Source organism: Micropterus salmoides, unplaced genomic scaffold (genome assembly GCF_014851395.1).
Source record: "Micropterus salmoides isolate LMB-PRFRI ecotype aquatic unplaced genomic scaffold, ASM1485139v1 Ms_hic_scaffold_6, whole genome shotgun sequence".
Lineage (NCBI taxonomy): Eukaryota > Metazoa > Chordata > Actinopteri > Centrarchiformes > Centrarchidae > Micropterus > Micropterus salmoides.
This window is the reverse complement of record NW_024044348.1, coordinates 18656811-18682132: the sequence shown is the minus strand read 5'-3', so window position 1 is coordinate 18682132 and position 25322 is coordinate 18656811. Positions and strand designations below refer to the sequence as shown.

The window sequence follows — 25322 nt, the reverse complement described above, 5'->3', positions numbered from 1 at the left end:
GCTTAATCAGTTCACACTTTTGTCATCTACCAAATTCAATTTGGTACATTATTTGAACCACTCAGCAGAGAGATAAAGATTGCATTGTGCATTATTTGTGACTTTGTAAAGCAGCTGACTAAAAATGTGGGGGATAAACAGTAAAAATAAAGTATATTGATACTGTATTTGTCCCACATAGAGCAATTAATGACATATAAATTAGAGAATCTAGACATAGCATACCTAATGCTAATACCTAATATTTTAGTGAAGCAAAGGTCTGTCTAGTGCTGCAAGATTTGGACAAAGAATATTATCTATTATAAAAAAACCCATTTATAATTACAAATGTATCAACTGTTAATTTTTCTTACTATTTAAATCCTATAAACTTAAAATAAACGTCTATACATTTGAAATTATGTGGAAAAAGTCAATAAATTATAACTATGCAGAGGTTAATCTGAACTGTTTATCTATAGGCCTCCATATCAAGGTACAAGGTACAAGGTAGGTTTAATGGTCACATTATAACAGGTTGTAAAGTGAAATGTGGTTAATAGTGTCAACATGGCTTTTGAATTCACTCATAAAAGATGTGCAGCACAGTTTGGGAAAAATCCTCTTCCTGATTAGAGTCTAGTGCTGTAATTACTCTCTGTCCGTTCGCTGGTCTTCATTTGCATTTTGCAGCATTTGTAACCTTAAACCTTTTTGCCACTTTAAAGATATCTTAACCACTTCCATACATTTGAAGTCGCTTTACCTATTTTGTCAGTAACTTCCTCATCTTTGGTATGGGGTTACTGTAAGTTCACATTTTCTTTCTTCATAAGGATTTTGTGTTTATCTGTGACAACCTACGAGGAACATGTAGTCAGATTAATTATGTCTATCATTGTTACCAAATACATTTTTTAGTAGAGGGTTGTTGCTGAGTGATAAGTTTATTGCCAGCAATACATTCTGAAACTCTCATTTTTATAATTTGTTCACCCTAGTAATGATTTCTGTTTTATTCCAGATTCTTAAAATGCTTTCCTGAGGGTGTTTGATTTACTTTTATTATTTAACACAAAATGCATTTTGTAGTTAAAAGAAAATACATCTCTAGTGTATTTTGAATTTTATTAGATAGGTCTGTTTTATGTGTGTCTTGAGTGTAGGATACATCTTGTAGTGAGTCAGCCTGGGTCATAAGTTCAGTGTTTTTAATCCCAGTCTGCTCCTTCCTTCAGTCGCCTCAGCTGCTGGCCTACCATCAGCAAACCTGCCTGAGCTTTGGCACTGTGTTACAGTCCCAGCCATATCCATGTAGATTAAGCTATGTCCAACACACACACTCACACACACACAGTCTGCAGACCTCTTCTCTGGTTAGCTGTCTTTCCTGAACGGGCTTAAAAGAATCAAGCAAGCCCGTGCTTTCTATCCCTCTCTCCATATCATCTTTTCTTCCTGTGCGTGTCTTGACAGCCAGAGCCCAGTCTTCATTATCAGCGTGTGCATGTGCAGACGGTTGCTGACGCTGTGTGTAGCTGCAGACTGACGTCAGCAGTGCCCTGCTCCTCTCCATACAAATGCCATGCCTGCCTGCCATTGATAGCTTTTCTCTGTCCCCCACACTCTTATTAGCGTGCTTTTATCACTTCTAGCACCTCTCACACCACGGAGCCTAGCTAATATGACACGCAGGTGTGACAAACTGGCCGTCTAATAGCTTGCACAAGTTTATTGACTCCTGTTGGGAAATATTTACGGCTTACGTCTCATGTTAAATAACTGTATGTATGTCAAGTGTTATCTTGATGTGTACTATGTTTTTCCTGTGCGTTTGATTGTGTGTGTTATTGTCTGTTTTCTCTGTGCGCATCTCTCCCTGTTTGCTTTGTATCTATAAATATAGTGCATTTTTTCCCTTTTTGAAATACCTGCACCATCAGTAATCTTCATATACATGCACACGTAGGTGTGCACAGAGAATGACAGACGCACTGCATATGGTCAGCTGCACAAGTCTAACAGACTCTGTCTGTGCCTGTGTCTTTAAAAACGGACCTGAACAAAAAATTTGAGAAAGCAGTCTGACGCTGAAGACATGTCAACATATTCTCAGTGTAAAGATGAAGTTAGTGATATCGATGTATGATTAGCACTTGCAGAGATGTCCCCACAAAATCAGACTATTTACATTCTCCATTTTAAATAGTAGTTTGGGTATAAAGCATGATTTCCAGTAATTTATGTGGTCTACCTTTCTCAGTATCCCTAACCCTAAAGTTAATGGTGGAAAAAGTACTTCAGTAAAACACCACAATGTGCATTCAATAATTTTACTTAAGTGTAAGTATTAGTATTACTAAATTAGATTATTGTTTCAAATAGATTAAAATGTAAGCAGCATTTTAATGGTAGTTTTAACTTTAGCAGATTAACAATTACAGTATATCCTTTGTAAATGTAGTTGAGTGGAAGTATAAAGTAGGATAAAATGGAAATACTCAAAGTGCAAAGTGCTTGTACCTCAGTGTACTGAAAAGTTAGTTTCTGCTAAATGTCTCAGATGTGAGAAATAATGTGTGTGTTTTTCAGTGTGCGTGTGTCCGTGTATGCATGTGCACAGGTCTCTGCTGCCCCAGTTGTGTCTTTGTCTATGTGTCTGCCCTTGTGTCATGTTTTCAGTGAAGAAAATATCCTTCATTGAAAGATTTTAATCTCATAGCTGGCAGAAGGCCCTCACTGTAAATAAGTTGTAGCTTGGCACGCGCTCTAATGATGGTGGTGGTGCCCATTTAGCCAGCTTTTCCTGTTTCTGTGCTGTGTGAAAGTCGCAGAAGACTTTTCAGGTTTTTTTGTGCATCGCGCACAGAGCATGCTGGTGTAGACAGATTGTAGACACACTATGCTGTATTGTGTGACTTTGTAGAGCTGAACAATTAATCAAAATTTTATCATAATGGCCTGTTGGAGTTTTCAGATTGCAATATTTGTGAAAGGCGATATATGTCAAAATACCATTTATACCAATACCAAACATTGTCGTGCTGCAAAGATGTCCTGGCCTACACATCATATTCTAGAGACCCTAAGAAACCATCTTTGTTTGGTACTGATCCTTGCAGCAATCACACCATAATTCATTTTACTATGTTTTTCAATGAAAATGAGAATAATGATGTAAAAATGATTATTCCCTCCAATATCGCAAATCATATAGCAATTGCAAAATCAGTCAAAGTAATCGCAATATTACTTCAAATTCATTTAAAGCCCTATTGTGTGTGTTTCTTTTTTTTATCTCCGTCTATAGTTCTCTGCTCTTTACTCTCATCTCCTCCCTAATGGCATCCTCTCCTTCAGCTTTTACCCGTCTCCCTCTCTGTTTCAGCCCTTCTGCGTCTCTCCGTAAACAAGCAGAAGGCCAACAACTCTGTCCTCCAGCCGTCTCCCGCCATCCCGTTGCCATGGTGTACAGAGCATTGTTTGCTGGCCTCTATGTCAGGTTGCCATGGCAGGGCTTATTTGCCATATTAAATGTTTGGCAGCATTGTACAGATGCTGATGACAAACACCCAACATCCCACTTTGATCAATGAAACAGTTACTGAGTAGGGGCGATGGGATGCAGCCACCAATCTATTTAACAACCTTAGTTATAGATATTATGTACTGTAGGTTGTGTATGCAGAAAAGTGAAACATGTATGTCTATCTAATTTAAAACTATCCTCTAAAATAAAGTTGTTTTACGGTTTGAGGATTAATCCAGTGTAAAATCTTTTTCCATTTTTTATTTGTTGTATTGTGTGCTTTGATTATTCCTGACAATATGATGACTTGCTGAGATGTTAAAAAGAAGGATATATACGCTCGTGTGTTTACACTATACAGTCTACACATTAGGTTGGGGTTGCTGGAGAAGGTTGATAGAGGCGCTTCTGAAATGAGGCTCTGTCTTTCTCCCCCCTGTGGTGTGGGTTGAGACTGCATGGTGGCTTTTTAATAGACATGTTGTGGATAATGCCTGGAATTTACATGACAATAACTAAACTAAAAACTGCTACATTCATATCACATGGCTGAAAAAATTGAAACGCACATGTTAAGAAAATCTGTGAATGTGCAAAAAATATGATTGGACTGTGGAACAAACCTAGTTAATTGCTAACTGAACTAGCCTAATTCATTTCTATGAAATTTGTATTGTGGTTGTACTTCAGGTTATTTATTAGGATTAGGGTATTTCAGGTACATCAACTTGATGTTACACAACCTACACCAACTTTGACTATACACTGCTGTAACGTGTGAGAGCTCCTGTTTGGTTACCAACAGATAGCGTGAAAATGCTGCCGATTGACGTAGTTGGAGCTAGATAAGATCTCGTAGCTCCATTGTAGATGCACCACGGTGGTTTTAGCGGTTTGCTTTTCTTCTTTTGCTTTCAGTGAAAGGCCTCAGTCTGCTGTCGCTGAGGCAGTGTGCATTAGCATACCTGGAGTAGAAAGTGCATCATGTGGTGCAGGAAATCCTTAAAATGTAAACTGTTACTACACTGTGAGTTCAGATAATAGGCAGAATACACTAGCAGTTAGTAAGTAGCTAGTTGCAGACCTGCCAGTGCCCTCGCTGAAAAGTAATAGTGTGCTTAAAAGTGGAGCATAGGTCAAAGCCTGTGCTCTTTCTGTGCAAACACATTTTATATTCTCTGTTATGCACATACACAATGATCACGTTTGACTGACATTTTATGTGTCTCCCTTGTGTTTTTCAGATGATCTTGTGGGACTGGGATTTGAAACACTGGTACAAACCACAGTATCAGGTCAGTATTGTGTTCCTTTCAGCTTGCGTGTTTTTGTAGTGCAGTGGTACATGTGCGGATCATTCTGGTATCACAGAGATAATACAGATCTTTTCAGATGGAGTGGTCTCTGATCTCTATCACCCTCAGGACATTCAGTTCTTTTTCTGATATTTTGGGTTTGGCAAAACACACATTGTGTAAAACCTGGCATACAGTGACCTTGGAATGGTTGTCATTCTTTGTCTTGTTTGAAGTACTTGTGTAATCTATCAAAGAATTTAGGTCCCACAGAGAAATCATTATTTGTGCCTGTTAGACAGGGCCAAGCCAGTCACAACACTGTCCCTCATGAAACCTGCCCTCATATGGGCTCTAGATATAGTCGATTTTCCTCCAAATATACTGTAGTAGTTGTTACTGTTGCGAGAGGAAGAGAAGAGAGACGAGGAGAAGAATTAGGTGGGAGAGGAAGTTAGTAGTAGTAAATATCAGCAAAGTCAACTCTGGTAAAATGGGATTCCTAAAAGAAATGAAGATGGAGAAAAAAGATTGTAGAGAGAGATGGGGGATCTTTATCAGCAGTGTATACATGATGCCGTTGCTCCTACCACAACACCACTGGCTGAAACAGCCTCTTACGTTGGTGCCATGAATGGGTAATTGTCACACCCTGTCTGTTGTCTATATTACAGTGCATTCGAGCAGGAGGCTAGGAGACAAAACTGTATCAAGCCATAAGCCAAAAGTTGGGATCTATTTTCACCTGGGAAGCCAACTGACAACTAACCAAACTTTCCCTCAAGCATTTTGAAAAGAGAGTACCTTTGTGTATGCAAATAATGTGCTGCTCTGAGGTTGCCCTCTTGACGGTGCCTTTTGTGTGCACACGGCAGGGGGCGGTGAGCGGCAACGGCGTGGATCTTTCGGTCATCAACGAGGCCAGGAACCTGGTGTCGGACCTGCTCATGGACTCTCTCTGTCGCCGCACACCATCTCAGCTCTGCGCAGCATCTCCAGCCTCATGGGCACATTTTCAGGCTCGTGCCGCCCCAGGGTGAACCCCTTCACCCCCTTTCCAGGTTTCTACCCCTGCGATGAGGTGGAGGACCCTGTGGAGAGGAGTGACAGGAAAACCATTAAGGTAGATACAGGCCTTACAACTGGACCAAACTAGTATGGATACATGCAGAGACGAGTAATAGGCCATTGCAGTCAAAACATCCCAGTACTGAAAGAGCCCCAGTATCTAAACTTAGGAACACTGTGTCCATAGTGTCATGTATAATATGAAGTAAAATAATTATCTAGGTTTTGCTTTTTGCTTTCTTCCTGTTTAGAATGTCCAGTCCTCCATCTACTGCAGTTCTTGACACTTGGTCCTCCTGGGAAGGGCGTTAACTAATAAGAGTTGTGTGAAATAAGATTTAATAAGATGAAAGGATTTTACAACTTTGGAAAGTTGCCATAACAACATTTTATCTTGATGATCACAAGGTAGATAACAGAATTCACAGAATTCGGCATTCACATATGTGATAGGCCAGATGACGTGGTGTGTTTCCAGATGACGCTGCATTGCGATGTGGTGAAAGTTGATCCAGGTTAAACATTTAGCCTGTACGACACGTGTTGTTTTGCAACTGCTGGTCTCATTAAAATTAATAAATGGTATGAATATTTTATTTTATTTTAAAGATGTGTTGTTGTCAGTCTGAACATGGCCTAAGTTAACAAATTCTCGTAGCTTTCAGGTGTGATAATGTTGTTGTGTACATGACCAGCATCCTCAGTGTGTGTATAAAACATAGATATATATATATTTGCCCACCAGGGTTTGAGTAGCAGAAACAGCCTCCCCACCCCTCAGCCCAGACGGAGCTCCACCTCTTCCTCGTGCTCCGCACTCCCTTCTCTTGACTCCGCCTCTTCGCGCTGGGAACGTAACAGTGGCAAGAGACCCCACCCTGACCTCAACTTGACCAGGTACCAACTCTCAGATACAGTGTCTGTGTTTACCCCTATTCTGCCCAACTTTGGACCAGATAAATATCTGTTCTTGCAAGAATAATGTGAATAATGTGACTGTACTCCAGGAATGGTCTTCCTCAGCAGCACTGTGCACAATGAAATCAAGGGTCATTTTTGGTCTATCCTGAAAAAAAGTTATGAATGGGCCTTGGTGAGCTCTAAATAAGCAATAAATCATCTTCACTATAAAAGTAGTGAGAGAAATGGTACACTTCACAGGAAACCAGGTCAGCTGTGTATTACAAATGCTTATTCAGAGGACCAGGTGAAAAATGTAGAGCATGGGTTTGAATAGAGAAGCCAGATTTGACAGTTAAAACTGTCACTATACTCTTTTGCCTTTATTCTTTTACATCCCTCCTTGTCTCACTACACATCCACGTTTCATGCTATAGTCTATGACATTGCTATATCATCATGTAACTGAGTCTATGCTTAGGTGTTGCTGTTCTTGCCAGAGCGGAATGTTGGTCAAACTAAAAAACATTTAATATATGTCTAAAATTGATACAAAAAATTATCATGAAAAGCAAATGGTTTTGTAAACATGTCACTTTTCACTTCCCACACTGTGAGGAAGTGATAAAAAATAGCTCCTTGCCGGTTTGGCTTTTGATGTGGTTTGAAGCTGTCTGTATGAGACCGAGAAGCACAAAGTTTAGCGAGCTAACGAGCTAACCCACAAATCCTGCTTCATGGGACAGACCAGACCCTTTTGACTAATCAACGGAGAAACAAATATGTAAATAGATGGAACATTTATACTGTCACACATTACAATACTGTCTGTGCCTCTAACAAACAAGAAATTAGGTTCCATCACTTCCTTTCATGAGGTTTTTTGCCAACATCAAAATGTACCTGTGAGCCCTGTGTGAGTTTCAGAGAGACGCAGAGAAACCAAAAGCAGAAGGCGTTGTTAACGTGTCACATAGTGTCATCTCAGATCCACATTTTACACAATCCAGGAATGACTTAAACTTATAATAACGGTAAATACTGTTTAAATGCTTTAGGAGGAGATCAGGTTTCTTTGTAACTGTAACAAACTTTTACAAAAAATTATACATAATCTTTTCAAGTTCAAACTTGAAAACTTGGGGTGTAGTGTCTATATGTTTCCACTGGGTGACAGTAGAGGACTAGCTATGTTGGCCGATGGGCTTCTTTCAGTTGAAGATCATCCTGTTCTGTTTGTTATAGAAGTGTTAAACGGCTGACTCGACAGAGGATAGTGTAGCCTTGTACTGTAGCCCTTTTGTGCACAAGATGAGGCAAAACATATAGCAGTAAGACTGCTTCAAAAGAGTATTCTTCAACAAGTTTGCTTAGAGTTGGAAGAAGTTATTTAGAGGCAGCATTAAATATATGTTTTCTGTGCTCCAGCCCAGGTCTGTCTAATGGGCCCAATGCAAACCTGCTCACCATTCCCAAACAGAGGTCTTCCTCTGTTACCCTCACCTACCATGCAGGGCCCAGGAGAGCAGGTGAGACTTAACCACTACATTTTGATTAAATTCATCATGCTTTGACTGAATCTCATGCCTTTCTCTTTTCCTGTGCTCCCTTCGTCCTCTTCAGGCACATCTCCGAGCCTGAGCCCAGTCACCTCACCAAGCCATGGTCCTCTCGCAGTAGGCGCAGGTTCTTCAACGTCACTTGTCACTCGACCACCTGTTGAGTTCCCAGACACGGCTGACTTCCTGACAAAGCCCAGTGTCAATCTGAACCTGCACAAGCCCTTAGGCTACAACCTCAGCTCGTCTGATTTCCAGCAGGCCTTCCGTAGCTCCACCTTCCCTATCTGCACCAGGTGAGACCTGCAGTACTGAAGTGGAATGTTACTGCGTCTTTTATGTTGTTGTTTATAAAAATACAAAAACGCACTGCAATTGATCATGTGTGTGATTGTCTGTCCATTGTAGCTGTGGTCGGCAGATGCTCAAGGGAATTTCCGGCAGTGATACAGGGGAATCTCATCAGCCATTTACCAGTGAGGCCCAACGCAGGCGCTCAGGTACATACAATTACATACAGTGTTATGGAGTGGTGGCAGAAAGTATTGACCAGTGCTGCTGTTGGGGATTGAAAGAAAAACACAGCAATTTAGGGGTGTTATACTGCCCTCTGCTGGACGCAAACAATAATGCAGGTTTATGCACACAAACTGACAGGTGTATATATTTTCCCTATTGTATCTTCCAATAAAGTATCGTATTAATAAACTTAAAATTTGTAAATGTCAATTTAGTAAAATCTTGTTGAATAGCTAGAGTTTGTTTACTGTATACAAGTAATTCTAGTATCAAAAGCCCATTCAAATACTTTTAGGGTAAATCCTAATAGTTAAATTTTGAAAAGTTTTCCATTTTGTGTGTTCCTTAAATTCATTTTAAAATTTAAACACATTGTAACACAAGTAACGTGATGATGCACAGTAAAAACATCTTCTTCTTGTTTTCTTTTTTTCTATGTGTTTGTGTTTGTCCATATACTCATTGCAGCAGGGGAAGGGCTGGAGTTCCCAGGAGAGCATCTGATCAGAGAGGAGAGCGTTGAGGTGGACGTGTCCGGCGACAGCGGGCCAGGCGTTGCAGGGAACCAGGGGCAGGCGGAAGAGGAGAAGGAGAAGAGCCCGAGCACAGACCAGCAGACTCAGGAATCAGAGGTGTGCTCGGTCAGAGGGGTTCTACTTACAATATGAGTGTATACTGCAGCGCAACAGTTATTCCATTTGTCATGTTGTTGTATTTTTCCTTCAGCTAACTGGAACGTCTAACACAACTTGATGGGAGCTATTAGTACAGTGTGCAGATCTTTTGTTAGATTCTTGCCTTGAGTTTGCTTATTGGTCCTGGACCTGCAGAAGTTTGGATGTGGATACCCTATGCCCTTTTTGTCATTGTATTTTTCCTTGCCATAAGTGACCACATCAGCCGCACACCTGCTATAGTTACGTTTCATTTAGCTCATAATTTATCTAGACTTGTTTACAATGATAATAAGCATATATTTTATTCATGCACCTGGACATGTGGTTGCTTTGAGAGTTGAACCCACAGCCATTTTACGTTTTATTTAATTAGTATCACTTGGGTTTCCATATCCAGCCGACAATTCATCTGACCTGTCATTCCCCTTCATTCAACAAAAAGCCTTTTGTTGTTAAAGCTCTAGCTGTGCCAAGTGTTTCATTAAATTTTTAATTATTTAATATTTCATTATTATATCTTATTCTTTGATGAGTTTAATGTGTCTCAGATTATTTCAGTATTCTGTATAATGCTTGTTTTTGCATGTTCAGAACATTTGGCGCCAGTGGAAATACTATCTTCTAATCTCTACAATTTTTCTACAACAAGCATTTTCTGATTGTCTCCAGGGTGAGCAGGAGTTCAGACTAGATCCTATGCTGGAGGACCATGAGGCTGTCATGGAGCGGATGAACACCTGGAACTTCCAGATCTTTGACCTGGTGGACAAAACAGGCGGGAAGACAGGAAGGATACTCAGCTATGTTAGTACAACAACCACCGACCAGTCATCTCCTGTAGCTATAGTAGTTCTATTAAGTGGGATATAATGATTATTGCAGCTATTAGGACTTGCTAGCAACACTTTTAGCCTTTTAGTCTAAATGTTATATGCCCATGTTTGGTTATGTTATAAACTCTAATGTGATTATAGTTTATTTCTGTTTACAATTTTTTATAATTGATTCTGTATTAATGTATAATGTGTGCTATGTAGCAGAAGGGAGTTACAAAACTCAATTTTACTCTGTACCTTGTTATATTGTGACAATAAACCTACCAACCTATGTGAAATTTAAGGGTTCTATTTTCCTGAAAAGAGATCTGTGTGACCAACCAAATTTTGTAATTTTGTTAACCACAAGTAACAAGTGCAATACTGGTACAGCTTAGCATACAGGTGGACCTGTTCTACATGTGAGTCAAGCCACAGATGTACAGCATTGCAAATGTTAATATGCAAGTGCTAAGTATGCTAAGTGCAGATGATTAGTGAAGTAGTGATTTCAGCTTGAAATTACATCTCGGTATTTCAGCAGACCGTGAACTTCTTGTCTATGCGTAATGATGTGCACAAAGTTATTTCAATTGTGTTTTTAATATTCCACTAAACATCATTGACTGTGCTGGTTATCTCTGATAGGTGTTTCAGTAACAATGATTTGTGTTTCTGCAGGTGACATATACCCTTTTCCAGGATACGTGTCTGTTTGAAATTTTCAAGATCCCTGTGAGGGAGTTCATGACATACTTCTGTGCTCTGGAAAATGGCTACAGGGACATTCCCTGTGAGTGTTTACACTGTTCAGTCTTCAAGAAATTCAAAGACATACATTTGATTTGTATGTGTTATCACTATATGTTCATGTGTATTAATGGATGAATTAAGGACCAATTGTGTCTCTAATTATTGCTGGTGTACGTGGTAAAATAAAGTAATTATTGCGGTTACAAACACACAGATCACAACCGGGTCCATGCTACTGATGTGCTCCATGCTGTCTGGTACCTGACCACTCGACCAATCCCTGGGTTCCAGCAGATTCACAGTGAACATGTGACAGGAAGTGACACAGGTAGGCTCCTAAACTCATTGGTCACAGATCGTTGTCACACGTTGTGGAACATGTGGCTGTGCAAGATTCAATTTAGGCTAAATGCATGATTGCACCATTTAATCTCTGATGTGTAGTTTAGATGTTAGCCAGTTCTTTTTATCATTCAGTCTCTACTCACAATTTTTCATGAGAGCCTGCTCACAGTAACTGTCCTAAATGGACTTATCTGATATCACCATTAAATATTGTTTTAAATACATACATAGTTGAGTGGAGTATAAAGTAGCAGTATGAAAACCTTCAAAATGTGTCTATCATTGAAAATATAGTCTTGAATTAGCTGAATACATTTGGGTGTACCGATCCTAATGAACATATTGTGTTAGAGGTCCGAATATGATTAGTATGTAGTTGTCACCTATACAGTATACATAGAAGTGTGGTGCCATCACAATGTCTCAGGCAGTCTCAGGTAGGCACATATTCACAAAATAATCTTACAAGAATTTGATTAACTTGAGGAGAATAACTGAAAATACACTTATTATTATAATAATAATAACACAATTATTAGAAATTCTCAAAAAGAAAATTCCTCGCCTCCTATTTGTCTGAGGTTGAAGGAGATGAAGAGAAGTTTTTAGGCTTGCAAATAAAAATAATTATTTTAACCGAGGCATTATGAGAAGAGGTAGAGGACTTTTTAAACACCTTCCTTGGAAAAACAACATTTTGTACTCTAGTGTATGCTGCTGCTTTTTTAAAAATTCAGACCAATCATTACATGGCTACCTGCTGATGGCAGAAATGAAGTCATTCTGGCAGATTTTGTTTGTGGTTTTTTGAAGATTCCCTGGCTCGTCTCTGCTGATGATATTTTAGTTCCATTAGAAATTACCTGAGGCTTATCCACTGACGTCTCCATTGAGGCTGCCAGCACAGCTTTTATTTGATAAGAGGGGACAGCGAGAAGGGGATGAGAAAATGGCAGTGAAAGGAGGAATTTAAGAATAAATGAGAATAGAACAGGGGGTGTGTGTGTGTGTGTGTGTGTATGTTGGGGGGGGTGGGCAGTTTAAATTGTAGAGAAAAGTCAAAAGTTAGGTTTTGATTAATGGTGGAAAAGCTGCAATTCTAACCTGATTTTATAATGACTGCGTAGGTCTAACCCTGATTTTCCATCACTGTGGCACCCGTTGACATCCATCTTGTTTGTTGTCCTATTCTAGATTCAGATAGTGGGATCTCTCCAGGCAGGATATCCTACGCCTCCTCCAAAAGCTCCTCGATTTCAGATGACAGCTATGGCTGCCTGGCCTGGAACATACCTGCCCTGGAGCTCATGGCCCTTTATGTAGCAGCTGCAATGCACGACTATGACCACCCTGGTCGCACAAATGCCTTTCTAGTAGCTACTAATGCAGCTCAGGTAAACTGCAACATTTACTGGGTTTGAAAGTGTTGTAGATTGAATCGACAAACTTATTTTTACTCACTGGGACACAAAAACACAGTCATATTTACAGATGTTCAAAATAAGGGTTTATGCAAAATTACATTTCGCCACAATTGTTGAATATGATGTCGGAAGATAGATATATATACTGTACATAAGTAGCTATTTCAATGACCCCTGCCACTTAGCATGCATACCCAGTAAGTTGATGACACCATGAACATTGGTCCTATACTTTGTGTACACCTGGGCAATCCTGGACTTGATGTTTTGCACACTTGTGTTGGATGTCAACTTTACCTTTTAAAGTGACCCCCTTCATGTGGTTGTGCCTAAATGATAACCCTAGATTTGCGAACTCTTGCACATACGCACTTGATAAAGTACAGTAGCGCTTCTGCGACTCCGCAATGGCAGATATACCAGCAGCTGCTTCAGAATATTCTTGTCTCGCCGAGTTTGAAGCGTGCCTGCAGTCGTACGAGGAAAAAAACAAGATTACATTTGTTGTTCTAAAGAGCGACAAATAGTTTGGAAAAACTGGTACATTTGACCATGCCTTTAGGAAGTTAGGTGAGGGTTAGACGAGGGTCATTGCTGCCTTCTAACAGGAAAATGTGTTCTTTCAAGACCAACATACCAAGGGCAAATATCACAGCTGGCGTCTTGCCCCCAAAACAAGCCCTGTGTACAAACACAAAAATCACACAGCTGTCTCTCTGCAGTGGTGACAAAGTCTGTCTGAGTGGCCCCTAGTGGATGCTGCACATCTGGGGGTGGGGGGTGGGGTTCTGCTTGACCACAGAAAAATTGCCAATCAATACAGTGATCAACCTACGCATGCACTGCATGGGGAGCTGTACACAGTTGGCTGCCTGCATATCCTGTGCCTGGACTGCCTCACGTTGTAGATGTAGAACTAAAAACCATTCACTGGAAATGTTTTTGTTAGTATCCTAAAGAAACCACGTCTCCAGTTTTACAGTTTAACTTTACAGTCAACATTTTATTTACATGACCTTTACTTACACGCTTCATGGCTTCATAACGCAAAGCCAGACTATACCAGGTATCATTTAACAAAAAAACAGTCGCCTCTTAGGGTATGTGAGTGCTGCAGTCATACATTCACCAGGTTAACAAGGTTTTTGCATCGATGGATATAAATATATATATACAAGGAGGGACAATTATTTGATGTTCCAAAATTAACACAAAGTTAAATTATCTTTACAAACTGTGTCTCAATTTGAGATCGTGTTCAAGATTAACGCCCCACCGCATGGCCAGTTAATCGTATTGTGCTCGCTCATTGTGGTCAGCCATATAAATGAGGGGTGAAAAGGTTAACTGCGTGCCCCAGTTTAAATATTGTATTTTCACAACATGTCAAGTGATAGCACTTGCAATGGCTGGGTTTTGTAAATGTCCCAGGAAAGTGGGTTAAAAGAAAGAAGAGGGAACCCTGAACCTATTGATTGCTAATGATGATGACAACCACCATGTCTGTTAAAAGGATCTTTTAAGCCTTCCATTTTGTCTAATGTCCCTGAAACTGCTTTTAACCTGCTTCTCCCTTCAGCTGTATGTGCGCTTGAGCCTGTTACATTTCTACTTTCATAATCAAATACCCTCGTGTCCTTTTTATGTCATTTATTGAGTGCTTGCTATTTTTAAATCCATTACAAATTGTGTAACACATATGCTGACGTATTATACAAGCAAATGTATTACTAACATTTTAGAGGAAATTATAGGAATCTTCTTAGCATGCCGCCTTTCCCCTCTCTCACCACTTGGCCTTTCCTTCTTGTGCGGTGTAGGCAGTGCTGTATAATGACAGGTCGGTGCTGGAGAACCACCACGCTGCGTCTGCCTGGAGCCTCTACCTGTCCCGGCCAGAGTTCAACTTCCTGGTCAACCTGGACCACGTGGAGTTCAAGCGTTTCCGCTTCCTTGTCATCGAGGCAATACTGGCCACAGACCTCAAGAAGCATTTGACTTCCTGGCTGAGTTCAACGCTAAGGTCTGAGATGAAGAAATCTTAACAGATTGCTGAGTTATATGATCAGAATAGATCATTATCTATTTATTGATCCTTTAATTACTGGCAAAATATTGGGATGGTACGTTTACATTTAGTTGAGCAGTACGCCATATAATGGCTGCAGGAGAAACCAGTCGACCAGTTGTGTAAGTCATCCAACTTTTTTCATTAACAGGTGAATGATGTGAACAGTCCAGGAATCGACTGGACCAATGAGAATGACAGACTGCTGGTGTGCCAAGTGTGTATCAAGCTAGCAGATATCAATGGACCTGCCAAAGTCCGTGACCTGCACCTCAAGTGGACAGAAGGCATCGTCAATGAGTTTTATGAACAGGTAAATTTCATTCTGTCTTTATATTGCATTTGCAGCCCAGTTCCCACCACAAACAGAAAGGACAGAACACATAACAGACACCTATACCGACCTCTCTCGTGAAAAATAGTTTGTGAATTCGCCCCATGATTCGGATCCACTCCGAGTTCAAACAAACAGCACCAAAAACAAGGTAATAAACAAAGACAAGCACGAGAAAGAGAACAGAAAACCATAAGGGACAGGAAAAACTTTACTGTTAGTCCCCCTCTAGCATATCCCAGAGATACAAACTGAATATCTGATAATAAAAACTGAATGGCTGAATATCTGTCTACTGTTAGAGATATCAAGCAGAGGCAGCTTGCAATTCAAAAAGTCCGTATGTGAGCACTATACGACAGGTGAGGTGGAGACAGAGACGCATTTTTTCCTGAAATGTGATAAATATAGAAGCATAATAACGCAATATTTTGAGAAATTCCATCTATTAATACCAGATTTCAAAGAACTTCAACAATAAATAAAGAATAATCCTAGGAGACGGACATACGGCAAACGTTGCTGCCAAGTATGTGTCCCTGTGTCACAACCTGAAGGACAGTGAGTGACTCAGCCAACTGTTGTACTCATTGTTCGCTGCATGGCATGTTAAATCTGATTCATTCTTGTTTGTGTTTTACATTCTATCCTGTATTTGTTGTTTTTGTTGTAACTTATAACTGCTAAATTGAACAATCATGATTGCATTAATTCTTGTTATTATATATTCAAATGGAAACTTTGTGATTTTGTGACTGTAAACCGCGTGGACAACATTGTTTAACTTAAACATTCATGCCAATAAAGCATATTGAACTGAAATGAACTGAACTAAAAGAAAAGACAATTAAAAGATGACTAGGAAAAAAGTCTTTAAAACCTTTTCAGAGTAATTATAACTGCAATAGTATTCTGCTCCTCTGTGATTGTGATGTAGTTTGACTTAAGTATCAAGGCTCATCACTAAAGATCTGTGTTTGTGAGATGTGTTTTTAACTGTAATCTTTGTTTTTAATCTGCAGGGAGATGAGGAGGCAAGGTTGGGATTACCCATCAGCCCCTTCATGGACCGCTCCTCCCCACAGCTGGCAAAGCTACAGGAGTCCTTCATCACTCATATAGTAGGGCCACTTTGTAACTCCTACGATGCTGCTGGCCTTCTTCCTGGCTACTGGATCAACGAAGCGGGATCAGATGAAGACGATGAGGAGGGGCAAGTGGACACAGACACGGATGAAGATGAGGATGAAGAGGATGAGCTAGAGGATGAGCTGGTACCAAGTAAGACACCCAACAGCTCGTCAGCACCGTCAAGTTTACTTTGACAGATAAGATTACAGGTAGCCAGTCTAGATTTTCTGAAACATTTCTTTGTTTTGTTTGTTGCAGAAAGGAGGAAGAACCGCCGCAGGTTGTTCTGCAACATCATGCAACACCTGACGGAGAACCACAAGGTGTGGAAGAAGACCATCGAGGAGGAGGAGAAGAGCAAAGAGCTTGGCAAACAGCAGCAGCAGTCCGACAGCCTGCTCCCCAGCCTGCCGGCCAGCCTGCCCACCTCCCCGTCAGATGACATCCAGGTCATCCAGGAGGAGGAGGAGGGAGAGGAGCGTCAGTAACAGGAGGATGAAAGAAAGAACAGAGATGCGTGAAAAAGAAGAGGAGAGGCAGTGTAAGGACATGACTCCCTCAACCACCTGCCTTTCACCAACATGAACATGAGAAACACACACACACAGTTGACAAATGCACATAAAACACACTTTGCTCCCGCTCTCTCTCTCACACACAAACACACACACACACACACACACACACATATATTGAAAGATTCACTGTGCAGACACTCAGATGCTTAAGCAGTCATTGTTTTTGGAGAAACAAAAAGGCCTTACTACTGTGAGCGGATTCTTGCTGCAACGGTGGGAGCCCAACTCCTATGCACTTTCACCCCATGGAGAGTCGAGTGCACCCGGTAAAAGAAATAAAAATTATAAATAAGAAAAAAGCACCAGAACTGAGGAGGAAGGTGCAGAAGAAGAGTGTGGGTGGGGTACAGCATTAACTTGCCCTCCATTGTGACCTGGCTGTGATGCTGGCTTGAATGCAAAAGCGCTTACACCTCCCTTAGGTACAAAACAATTCCTGTCTATTTAAAAATGAAAGGTAGAGGAAAAATAATGAAGCAAGCGACATCATGAAGAGATTGATACCCTTTACCAAAGTGAACAGTTTAACATGGAAAGACATGAGACTGACACCGTTTCAGCCTCAATGTCAGGTATATTTTTTAATTATATATATATATATATATATACACATATATATATCAAATGTGCCTGTCTGAACCTTTACTGAGTCCATATTGGCCCAGAGCCTAGGCTTGTGTAGTTCTCTCTCCTTGCTGGTGACACAAAACACTGTATCAGACTCAGTCACAGAGACATTATTGAAATGTTGACTGATTAATAGCATTATATCTGCATCATTTTTGATGCTTTTACTCATGTGTACCACCCGTCTTTGTTTTTTCTTTCGGATTCTTTAACTTTCCTCGCTTTGAGTGTGTGTGTGAATATTTTTTGGAAGTGGGAATGCGATATAGAGAGACTGAGCAGGGAGAAAGAGAGCACATTTTTAATTATTTTGGTATGTATTTTGTGTGTGCGTTTGTGTGTCCTCTGTAATGGTTGGTTTCTAATCAGTGAAATGTCCTCTGGTGTTTTAACATGTTGCATTGAGATCAGGAGTGCTGTTTCAATGAATGGATTCTTCATTTTCCTTTTTTTTTTTTATTCTAAGTATTTTTTAAAGGTTACTCAGGATTCATGCAAAGTTGAATAATTATTTTGCAAGAATTTATGTCATTAATATGAAATACACCGTAAAAACTAAGAAAATTAAAATCTGGGTGACTGAAGTAGTTTGTAATCTCTTAATGAACAACTTGACTACAAATTCAAGCAATTGAAATCCTCTGTGACAGAGGAGCATACAGTATGTGCTGTCTCTTGGCCATCCATACACTGTTTGCATAACCTTTTTACAACCTCACTGGAGAAAAGCTTATCTTGATTGTCAGCAGACTGCAGATGTCTCCTGCAGAAACACAGCACATTGTACAATGTTGTAGTTCTTTAACAGTATATTAGGTAATGTTTGTTTTTTTAATCCTATGTTCTCTGCATTGTTTTTAAACAAACAGTACAATGTCTACTCATCTGTGTTTTAGTCAGCAGGCAAACACTGATGTTTAGACAAATTGAAAGCTCACCCAACTCTCCTTTTCCTAATTTTCTTTTGTTTGTTTTTGCCAAACCCGTAACTTGGCCAGTGTGTAAAGAAGGGATCCAGGAGGCAGGTTTTTTAAAAAAAAAACCTACTAGTTCTCTATTTTTGTCTCTAAGAACTCTTGGCATTCCACTAGAATAAGACCTTTTATGAAAGGGACGGCAGAATTGTTGCCTAGCTCCTTTAGCTCCTTTATTAAATCAAAATCTCTGGAGAAAATATTAAGTAAACAGTGTAAATCAAGATCGTAAATATTTAAAGACAAAAAAATAGACACAGGTGTGCACATTTTAATACCAAACAAGTGTTTAGCCGCTGTACAAAAGAGTATGTGCATATAAATATATATTTTTTAAATAATCAAATGAATGCATCTGTTTTCTACATGCAGCTGACATATTGTACATTGAGATCCTGTAATTACCATTGTGTTTCCAGAGTTTTTATCTACTTCTATTTACAGGTGTGGAACTGTGGGGTTTGGTGTTTTGATTTTGATTTCGTTTCAGCCTCTCCCTGTTCTGTATCATAACCACTCTTGTATTCTTCATAATCTCTCTCTTATCACTGTTGTCTCAGTCAACCCAACTAGTGCCAAACTTTACCTACATACAGTAGTTTTGTGGGCTGTGATACGCTGATTGGCAAACTTTCTCCGGGCTCCAGTACTGTTCATGCAAGAGAAACACTTTGAGGCAAACATTCCACCAGCACTTAAAGTGGCAGTGACGGTGTCAGGAGTCGGAGTTGGACTCAGGTCAGAGCCATACGCATTCTGACAACTCTGTCGTCAGTTTTTTTCACATGGACCCATGCTGGATCATAAAGCCTTGGTAGATCCCGACCCGACATATTCTGGTTCATTAAGTTGTAAAAGTTTGTTGGCTTCTCACTGTGCAGTCTTTCAAACCACAGTGTCCTCTGATGATTGTGCCATAAATACATCTATGAATGGTTGTTACCCTTATGTAGCATCAGTATACGTACGTTTGTCTAATGTAACCATTCACCCTTATCTACATTGTGGGGGCAACTGATTTTTGTTGTTATTTATAGCTGTCATAAAACACCATCCCTAAAGTATCAGAAGTTCTCTTTGATTTTTATTGGTAGGTGTATATGAATGTGTGTGTATGTGTTTGTGAATTCACAATATACTATACATGTGTGTATATATATATTCTTAAGATTTATCTTCATACCACCTCACAAACAGTGGAGAATAATCTTAAAGACCCACACAGGTGTTTTTCACTTATAACCCCGATTACACCTCCTCTCAGGACTGTGTCTGTGCATGTGTCTACACAAAATGTATTTGATTGACATCTCCCTCACTCTTATTTATGTTGCACTTGTTAAGCCTTGACTTTTTTTTTTTTTTTACATGAACAAATGATGAAATCCCTATGTATAATGTGCAAGAAGACAGTCACAGTGATAAACCCACAGAAAGCCAGCTCTGCAGTTCCCCTCATCTCTAGCACACTTGTCTTTCCGCTCAGTGTTTTGGTTTTATGGCCCAAAACTTTACTGTTTTGGTTCACTCTTACCACGCTCATCAGTTTCATTTTTGACTATAGCAGGACACTGATTGTAGTGGAAAAGTTCTAAAAACCCACTATACACCACCTGCCCAGAGACAAACTTAGCCACTAGCTGGTGAATATAGTGGAGCATTTAGCAGCTAAAGATCCAAATATTTCTCTCAGGTGCTGCTGGAGAGGAAAATGGAGCTTAAAGGAGAGTTAATATTGAACTTACCTTCACCAGGGTGCCTGAAACACAACTTCAAATTGATGCTAATATCAATTTGTGTTAAGCAACTGTTTTGTGAACATATCAAGATTTTATGTCAGTGTGTTTACAGATTGTTGGTCTGCCCCCAAGTGGACAAAAAAGTAAAACAAATCCTTTAATGCAGGATTAAGTATTATGTTGGCTAAAAGGAACTGAAAATACCATCTGCTCGCCGTACCATTAATCATTGCATGAAAAACACGCAATGTATTGAATTGTCAATGCATTTCTCTGCTGAGAGCAGTGAGGAAAGGAGCTTGTGTGCCACATTGCTGCTTTTCACCAGTTTACAGATTATGATAATTAATGATTGTGTTGGGTGTCCTGTGACTTGTGACACAGAATCAATAGGCTGTGGACTATTGAAATGAATATGCAAGTAATGAATGAGAGAATCTGGGACTTAATATGTGAATAACACATAAGTCATAAATATGAGATCTTTCTGGTATGGTTTTAAGCAGCTAAAAGAAGACAGGGTGACTTTTCAATATCTTTAAGACTTTAAGAAAGACTTTATGAATATAAAAAAAAAACAAATAACACCAGTATTGCAAAAAAAGGGACAAACAAATGTTAACCTCAAAAACAAATGTAGTACTTTGTTAGTACTGATAAGCACCATTTAGCAGAAACCAGTGTTGCATAGTCAGTTTCTAGAAATCCACCAGGGTTGCATTTAATTTCTAAGAGACAGATTTTCCATAGAGCTCTATCCCTGGAGAAGGGGTCAGAGTCAGTCCAGATGATGTAAATCTTGGCCCATGTCCAGCTTCAATACACAGTGTTCAGAACTTTCGTGGAAAGTTCCATTTTGCCCCACACATGGTGTCACTTGTTTGACCTGAAGCTACCATTATAGGTGTACTTACTATCAATCATTGACACATACTAAACCCATCACTACCGCACCAAGGTTCATAGACATTTCTGGCTGGGCTAAGAGAAAATCTGAGCTACAGAGAACTAAATCAATAGCACACTTGTGTTTCCAGGATGTCCTTTCAGCACTGAGTCTTTCGCCTCCTCTGCTGCTTAAAAGTATTGTGCAAACATGCATATTGCTCAGTAAAGGAATTCGATAGTAGGCTAATTTAATAAACTGGATCACGTCCATATGTAAAGAGCTACTTTTGTCACTGAAAGTCCTTTGGAAAAACTGTAATGCACTGTAACTGGATATTATAATCCAGAGTGATACAGTTTTATGCACCTCTATCATGTGTTTGCATTGCTGTGCAAAATAGTAAAATTCTGGCTTGAACGGTTGAACAAGCTGTAGTAAATGCTGCTTGCCTACTTGTGATAAGTAGTGTCTCCAGAGCAAGAACTTTTCTGCTGCCTGCGGACAGCACAGATGGAGTAAGGTTTGGGCTGTAAAGTCATGCCTAGTTTGGGAGTGACAGAGGGAACGGATCCTGGAGGGAACTGCAGATGAAACCTCTGCATCAAAGTGGTGAAAAAGAGGAACATCTCCATCCTGGCCAGCTGTTCGCCCAGACACTGACGCCTCCCTGAAAAAAGACATTTTTTTGATTTAGACTCTCTCATACACATACAGCCCAATGGCTGGCTAATTTAGTCAAGTCCTCAGCAATACAAGCAAATACATAGGGGAATGAGAACACTACAGATTTGGGGAAAAATGGGTTTAATTGAGGATTGAGCGTGCTTGAGAGGTAAAACAAGAAAACACATTTGTTTTGAATATGGGGATTCTATGGATGCGATCATTAATATGGCCAATGAACTGATCAAAATGTGCTATGGGAAAAGAAAAGAGAGAATGTTATTGCTCTTTTATCAACAAAAGGGCTTTTAAAGACATTTATTTCTTGAAATAGAGCAAAAGACAGAATTCAGTGTGAATAAGACCTCAGTGTCGTTGATGCACAACGCATGAGTTTTGTTTTTGTTGACGGTTTGGCAGCATATGATTCTAGGATCAGTGCTGACCAGGAACATACTCTAATTACCTGCCAGTTTTCACTTATCTAACAACCTAAAGTGATGGAGGAAGTACTCTAGATTTTTAAATGTGATTTATGAAAACATTAAATAGCCCCTGACTGGTAACAGTCTCTTTAATTACCACAGTCACAATGATTTGTATCAGGAGTGTTGGAATTTAAGAGAAACATAAAGAGACTAACCTATAGAGAATGGCAGGAAGGCATCACGCCTTACAAAGTTGCCATTGCTGTCCAGAAACCTTTGTGGTGAGAAAACACCTGGATCATTCCAGTATTTCTCATCAAAGTGCACTGAGTAGAGGTTTGTGATCACCATGGTGCCTTTGGGAATCGTGTACCCGTTGACTTTTGCATCCTGAGAGGTGGCACGGAAAATACCAAGTGGGACAATGTTGCAGAAGCGAAGGATCTCGTGTAGAACAGCCTCCACATAGGGCATCTTTTGTTTGTCCTCCAAAGTGGGTGCCCTCCCATTGACCAGCACGCTGTCGATCTCTCTGTGGACCCTCTCTTTGCAAGAAAAAACAGACATCGTCAGGCATTTATTCACGCGTAACATTAAATAACCAATAACTTTAGAGCACACTCTCTCTATGAACAAATGTGCATCTCTGTTGGTCACATTAGAAGTAAAATATTCTCATTTTGGGCTGATGCTTCTACTATAACTGACCTTGTATGTTGGGGTAGAGGGCCATGTATAGCATGGCCCAACGCAGGGTGTTAGTCGTGGTCTCTGTGCCAGCAATAATGAGCTCACCCACTGAATAGATGAGGTTCTCATAGGAAAAAGAGGAACTGGGGTCTCCTGCATTCTGGTCCAACTCATCCAGATAGGCATCAACATAGTGGCGAGGTACATGTGGTACCCTGCCCTGTGAAAAACCCTTTATAACCTGCAGTAAGAAGTCATACACCTCTGCAGCATTACGGAACAGCTTCTGGTGTTTTCCAAAGGGGACATACTCAATCCAGGGGAAGGCATTATATAGCAGGGCCCAGCCACTCACCGCTAGCTCCACGTTCTCACTGAAAATCTCAATCATGTGCTGGAAGTTGTGGTCATAGTAAGGAAAACGCTGTCCAAAAATGATCAAGTTGGTGATGTTAGACACGGCGTTGGTCACTAGGTGTTTGGGGTTGAAGGGCTTTCCCTTGTGTTCGTCAATGGCATCAACAAAGAACATGCATTCCTCTGAGATCTTCCTCTCAAACTGTCTCTGGCCGCTGCCGAAGTAACGGAAAGAGTTGCACGCCAGTTTACGGTGTTCAATCCAGCCTTTGCCATATTTACAATTGAGAAGCCCTTTTGGGTGGTGGAGAAAAAAAAACAACACGGAAGACTTTCATCATTAATCATTTCAACTGCAATTTCATTCAGATACTGTTGCATGTAAAATTATAGGCTATACTTTGCAATTTTAGTAACAGCATCTTACCACCCATTTTGGTCATTTTCTTGAATAAAGGCAGTGATGGGCGATCAGCAAACAGCTCGCTCTGATGGTAAAGGCATTCCCTGACACAGTCATATCCATTTAATACCACAGTTAAGATGCCTCCTAGGTCAAGACTGAAAATCTGAAAGTTAGAAATTGCAACATGAGCACTGTACTCTGTTTGTTCTTTGCACACATTTCAATGCAAGTTAATGCGTTTGTCAAGGTATGTGAGATTTGTGCCACAATTGCTGGCATGTTCCAACATTTTGCTTGTGCCTACTCTTCTCCAGAAGCCAGAGAGCTGAGGCTTAGTTCAACCTCCCTGATATTTAACAGGACAATGAGTGAATCAAACAGATTTAGTGTTTTTTTTCTACTATCTACTATCACTCTACTATCTGCAGAGATATCCAGTTGTGCACCTAAATTATCTGTACATTTAAAAAGTAGCCTACAATGTCTCACTAAAAAGGAAGTTTGTGTCCTTATATGTGCTTTTTTCTTTTTTGGGAGGAGGCTTTCATTTTTTGGAGCCCCTGATTTGCTGGTTATTCTCCTCCATGCAAATGCTACAGACCAAATGTTGGCCAAATGTTAGGGCGAGTCTCTTTTGTTCGTCTCACAACTTTTTCCCAGTGTGTGTGTGTGTGTGTGTGTGTGTGTCATGAAAGTCTGAAACCTCCTGCATAGAGTCCTACACTGCACAGTTTGCAGAATACTCGGTTAAAAAGCATTGCAATCACAAAACGCACTTTGGTCCAAGACATTACCTTTCCATGAACCTCACTCTGCTTCTTGAGGAAGACGTGCGGCTCGGTGGCTAGAGACAGAATGTTCCCTATCACGGGGATGGGAGATGGACCAGGAGGAAAGCCCGGGGGTCGTCTCTGCTTGACGAGCTGGCGAACCAACAGGAAAGCTAGGAGGGCGACAGACAAGCAGCCCACACCGAGCAGAGCCTGTACCCAGGACACCGGCACAAGAGACGGCGATTTAATTGAAACCATCTTTTCAAAATATCTCTCTTCCCTGCTAGACTAACTCGGCTGACTTCGGCTTCTCCTCAGAGGAACTGAAGCACATATGTATCATCTTGCACATTTTCTATCCCCCGCCTCTAAGGCAAAGATTGGCCAGAAAGTCAGAGCCAGCTGTCGGTGAACTTTGTTCAGCTCTTGATCAATAACCCGGATTTTACGGTGGTTATTAGGTTGAGTTTTTGGTCTTTTTTTAAATTCATCTAAGCTACAGATAGCGCTAAGCACACCATAAAACTCACAAATTTACTCTGCAGTTCATCAAACCAATTATTAAAGTAAAAATGCTGAGGCATTATAGTTATGAAATGGCTTGAAGGTTTTGCTTGGCACAAACAAACGTGCATGTTAACACTTTGACGCATGAATAACACACAGGTGGTAATTGATAATTAAATATCAGCTAATTATATAAGGATTATTTCAATATATCATATTACAGTAGGGGAGACGGGTTGATCTAGCCGATTGGCACGAGTCACCCATAGCTTCAAGGAAACCACAGACAAAC

At 40.2% G+C, this 25322-nt stretch overlaps 2 protein-coding genes across 2 annotated transcripts in view; one reads left to right on the top strand and one right to left on the bottom strand.

Moving 5' to 3' along the window:
- Positions 1 to 19645, top strand: part of pde3b (phosphodiesterase 3B) — a 44362-nt gene extending 24717 nt beyond the window's left edge. Inside the window, 17 exon segments of the mRNA XM_038701809.1 lie at positions 4756 to 4806; positions 5682 to 5760; positions 5763 to 5929; positions 6620 to 6771; positions 8203 to 8303; positions 8398 to 8629; positions 8742 to 8833; positions 9321 to 9484; positions 10199 to 10333; positions 11026 to 11137; positions 11312 to 11425; positions 12637 to 12836; positions 14687 to 14858; positions 14861 to 14889; positions 15086 to 15247; positions 16291 to 16549; positions 16658 to 19645. Coding sequence (XP_038557737.1) covers positions 4756 to 4806; positions 5682 to 5760; positions 5763 to 5929; positions 6620 to 6771; positions 8203 to 8303; positions 8398 to 8629; positions 8742 to 8833; positions 9321 to 9484; positions 10199 to 10333; positions 11026 to 11137; positions 11312 to 11425; positions 12637 to 12836; positions 14687 to 14858; positions 14861 to 14889; positions 15086 to 15247; positions 16291 to 16549; positions 16658 to 16887 — 2451 coding nt within the window. The 3' untranslated portion in view covers positions 16888 to 19645.
- Positions 19646 to 21181: 1536 nt separating this feature from the next.
- LOC119890509 (vitamin D 25-hydroxylase) lies at positions 21182 to 24875 on the bottom strand. Its single transcript, XM_038701811.1, has 5 exons — positions 24545 to 24875; positions 23772 to 23913; positions 23006 to 23638; positions 22513 to 22842; positions 21182 to 21873 (listed from the first exon to the last, which is right to left on the bottom strand). Exons 1-5 carry the CDS (start codon positions 24779 to 24781, stop codon positions 21656 to 21658), a joined length of 1560 nt encoding a protein of 519 aa, XP_038557739.1. The 5' UTR covers positions 24782 to 24875; the 3' UTR covers positions 21182 to 21655.
- Between the last annotated feature and the right edge of the window lie 447 nt (positions 24876 to 25322).

Excerpts from the sequence above, each read along its gene's own strand:
- LOC119890509 (XM_038701811.1), bottom strand. The coding sequence starts at position 24,781 with ATGGTTTCAATTAAATCGCCGTCTCTTGTGCCGGTGTCCTGGGTACAG. Across the intron at positions 23,914-24,544 it reads AGAGTGAGGTTCATGGAAAG|ATTTTCAGTCTTGACCTAGG; the intron begins GTAATGTCTTGG and ends TCTAACTTTCAG. Across the intron at positions 22,843-23,005 it reads CCTCTACCCCAACATACAAG|AGAGGGTCCACAGAGAGATC; the intron begins GTCAGTTATAGT and ends TTTCTTGCAAAG.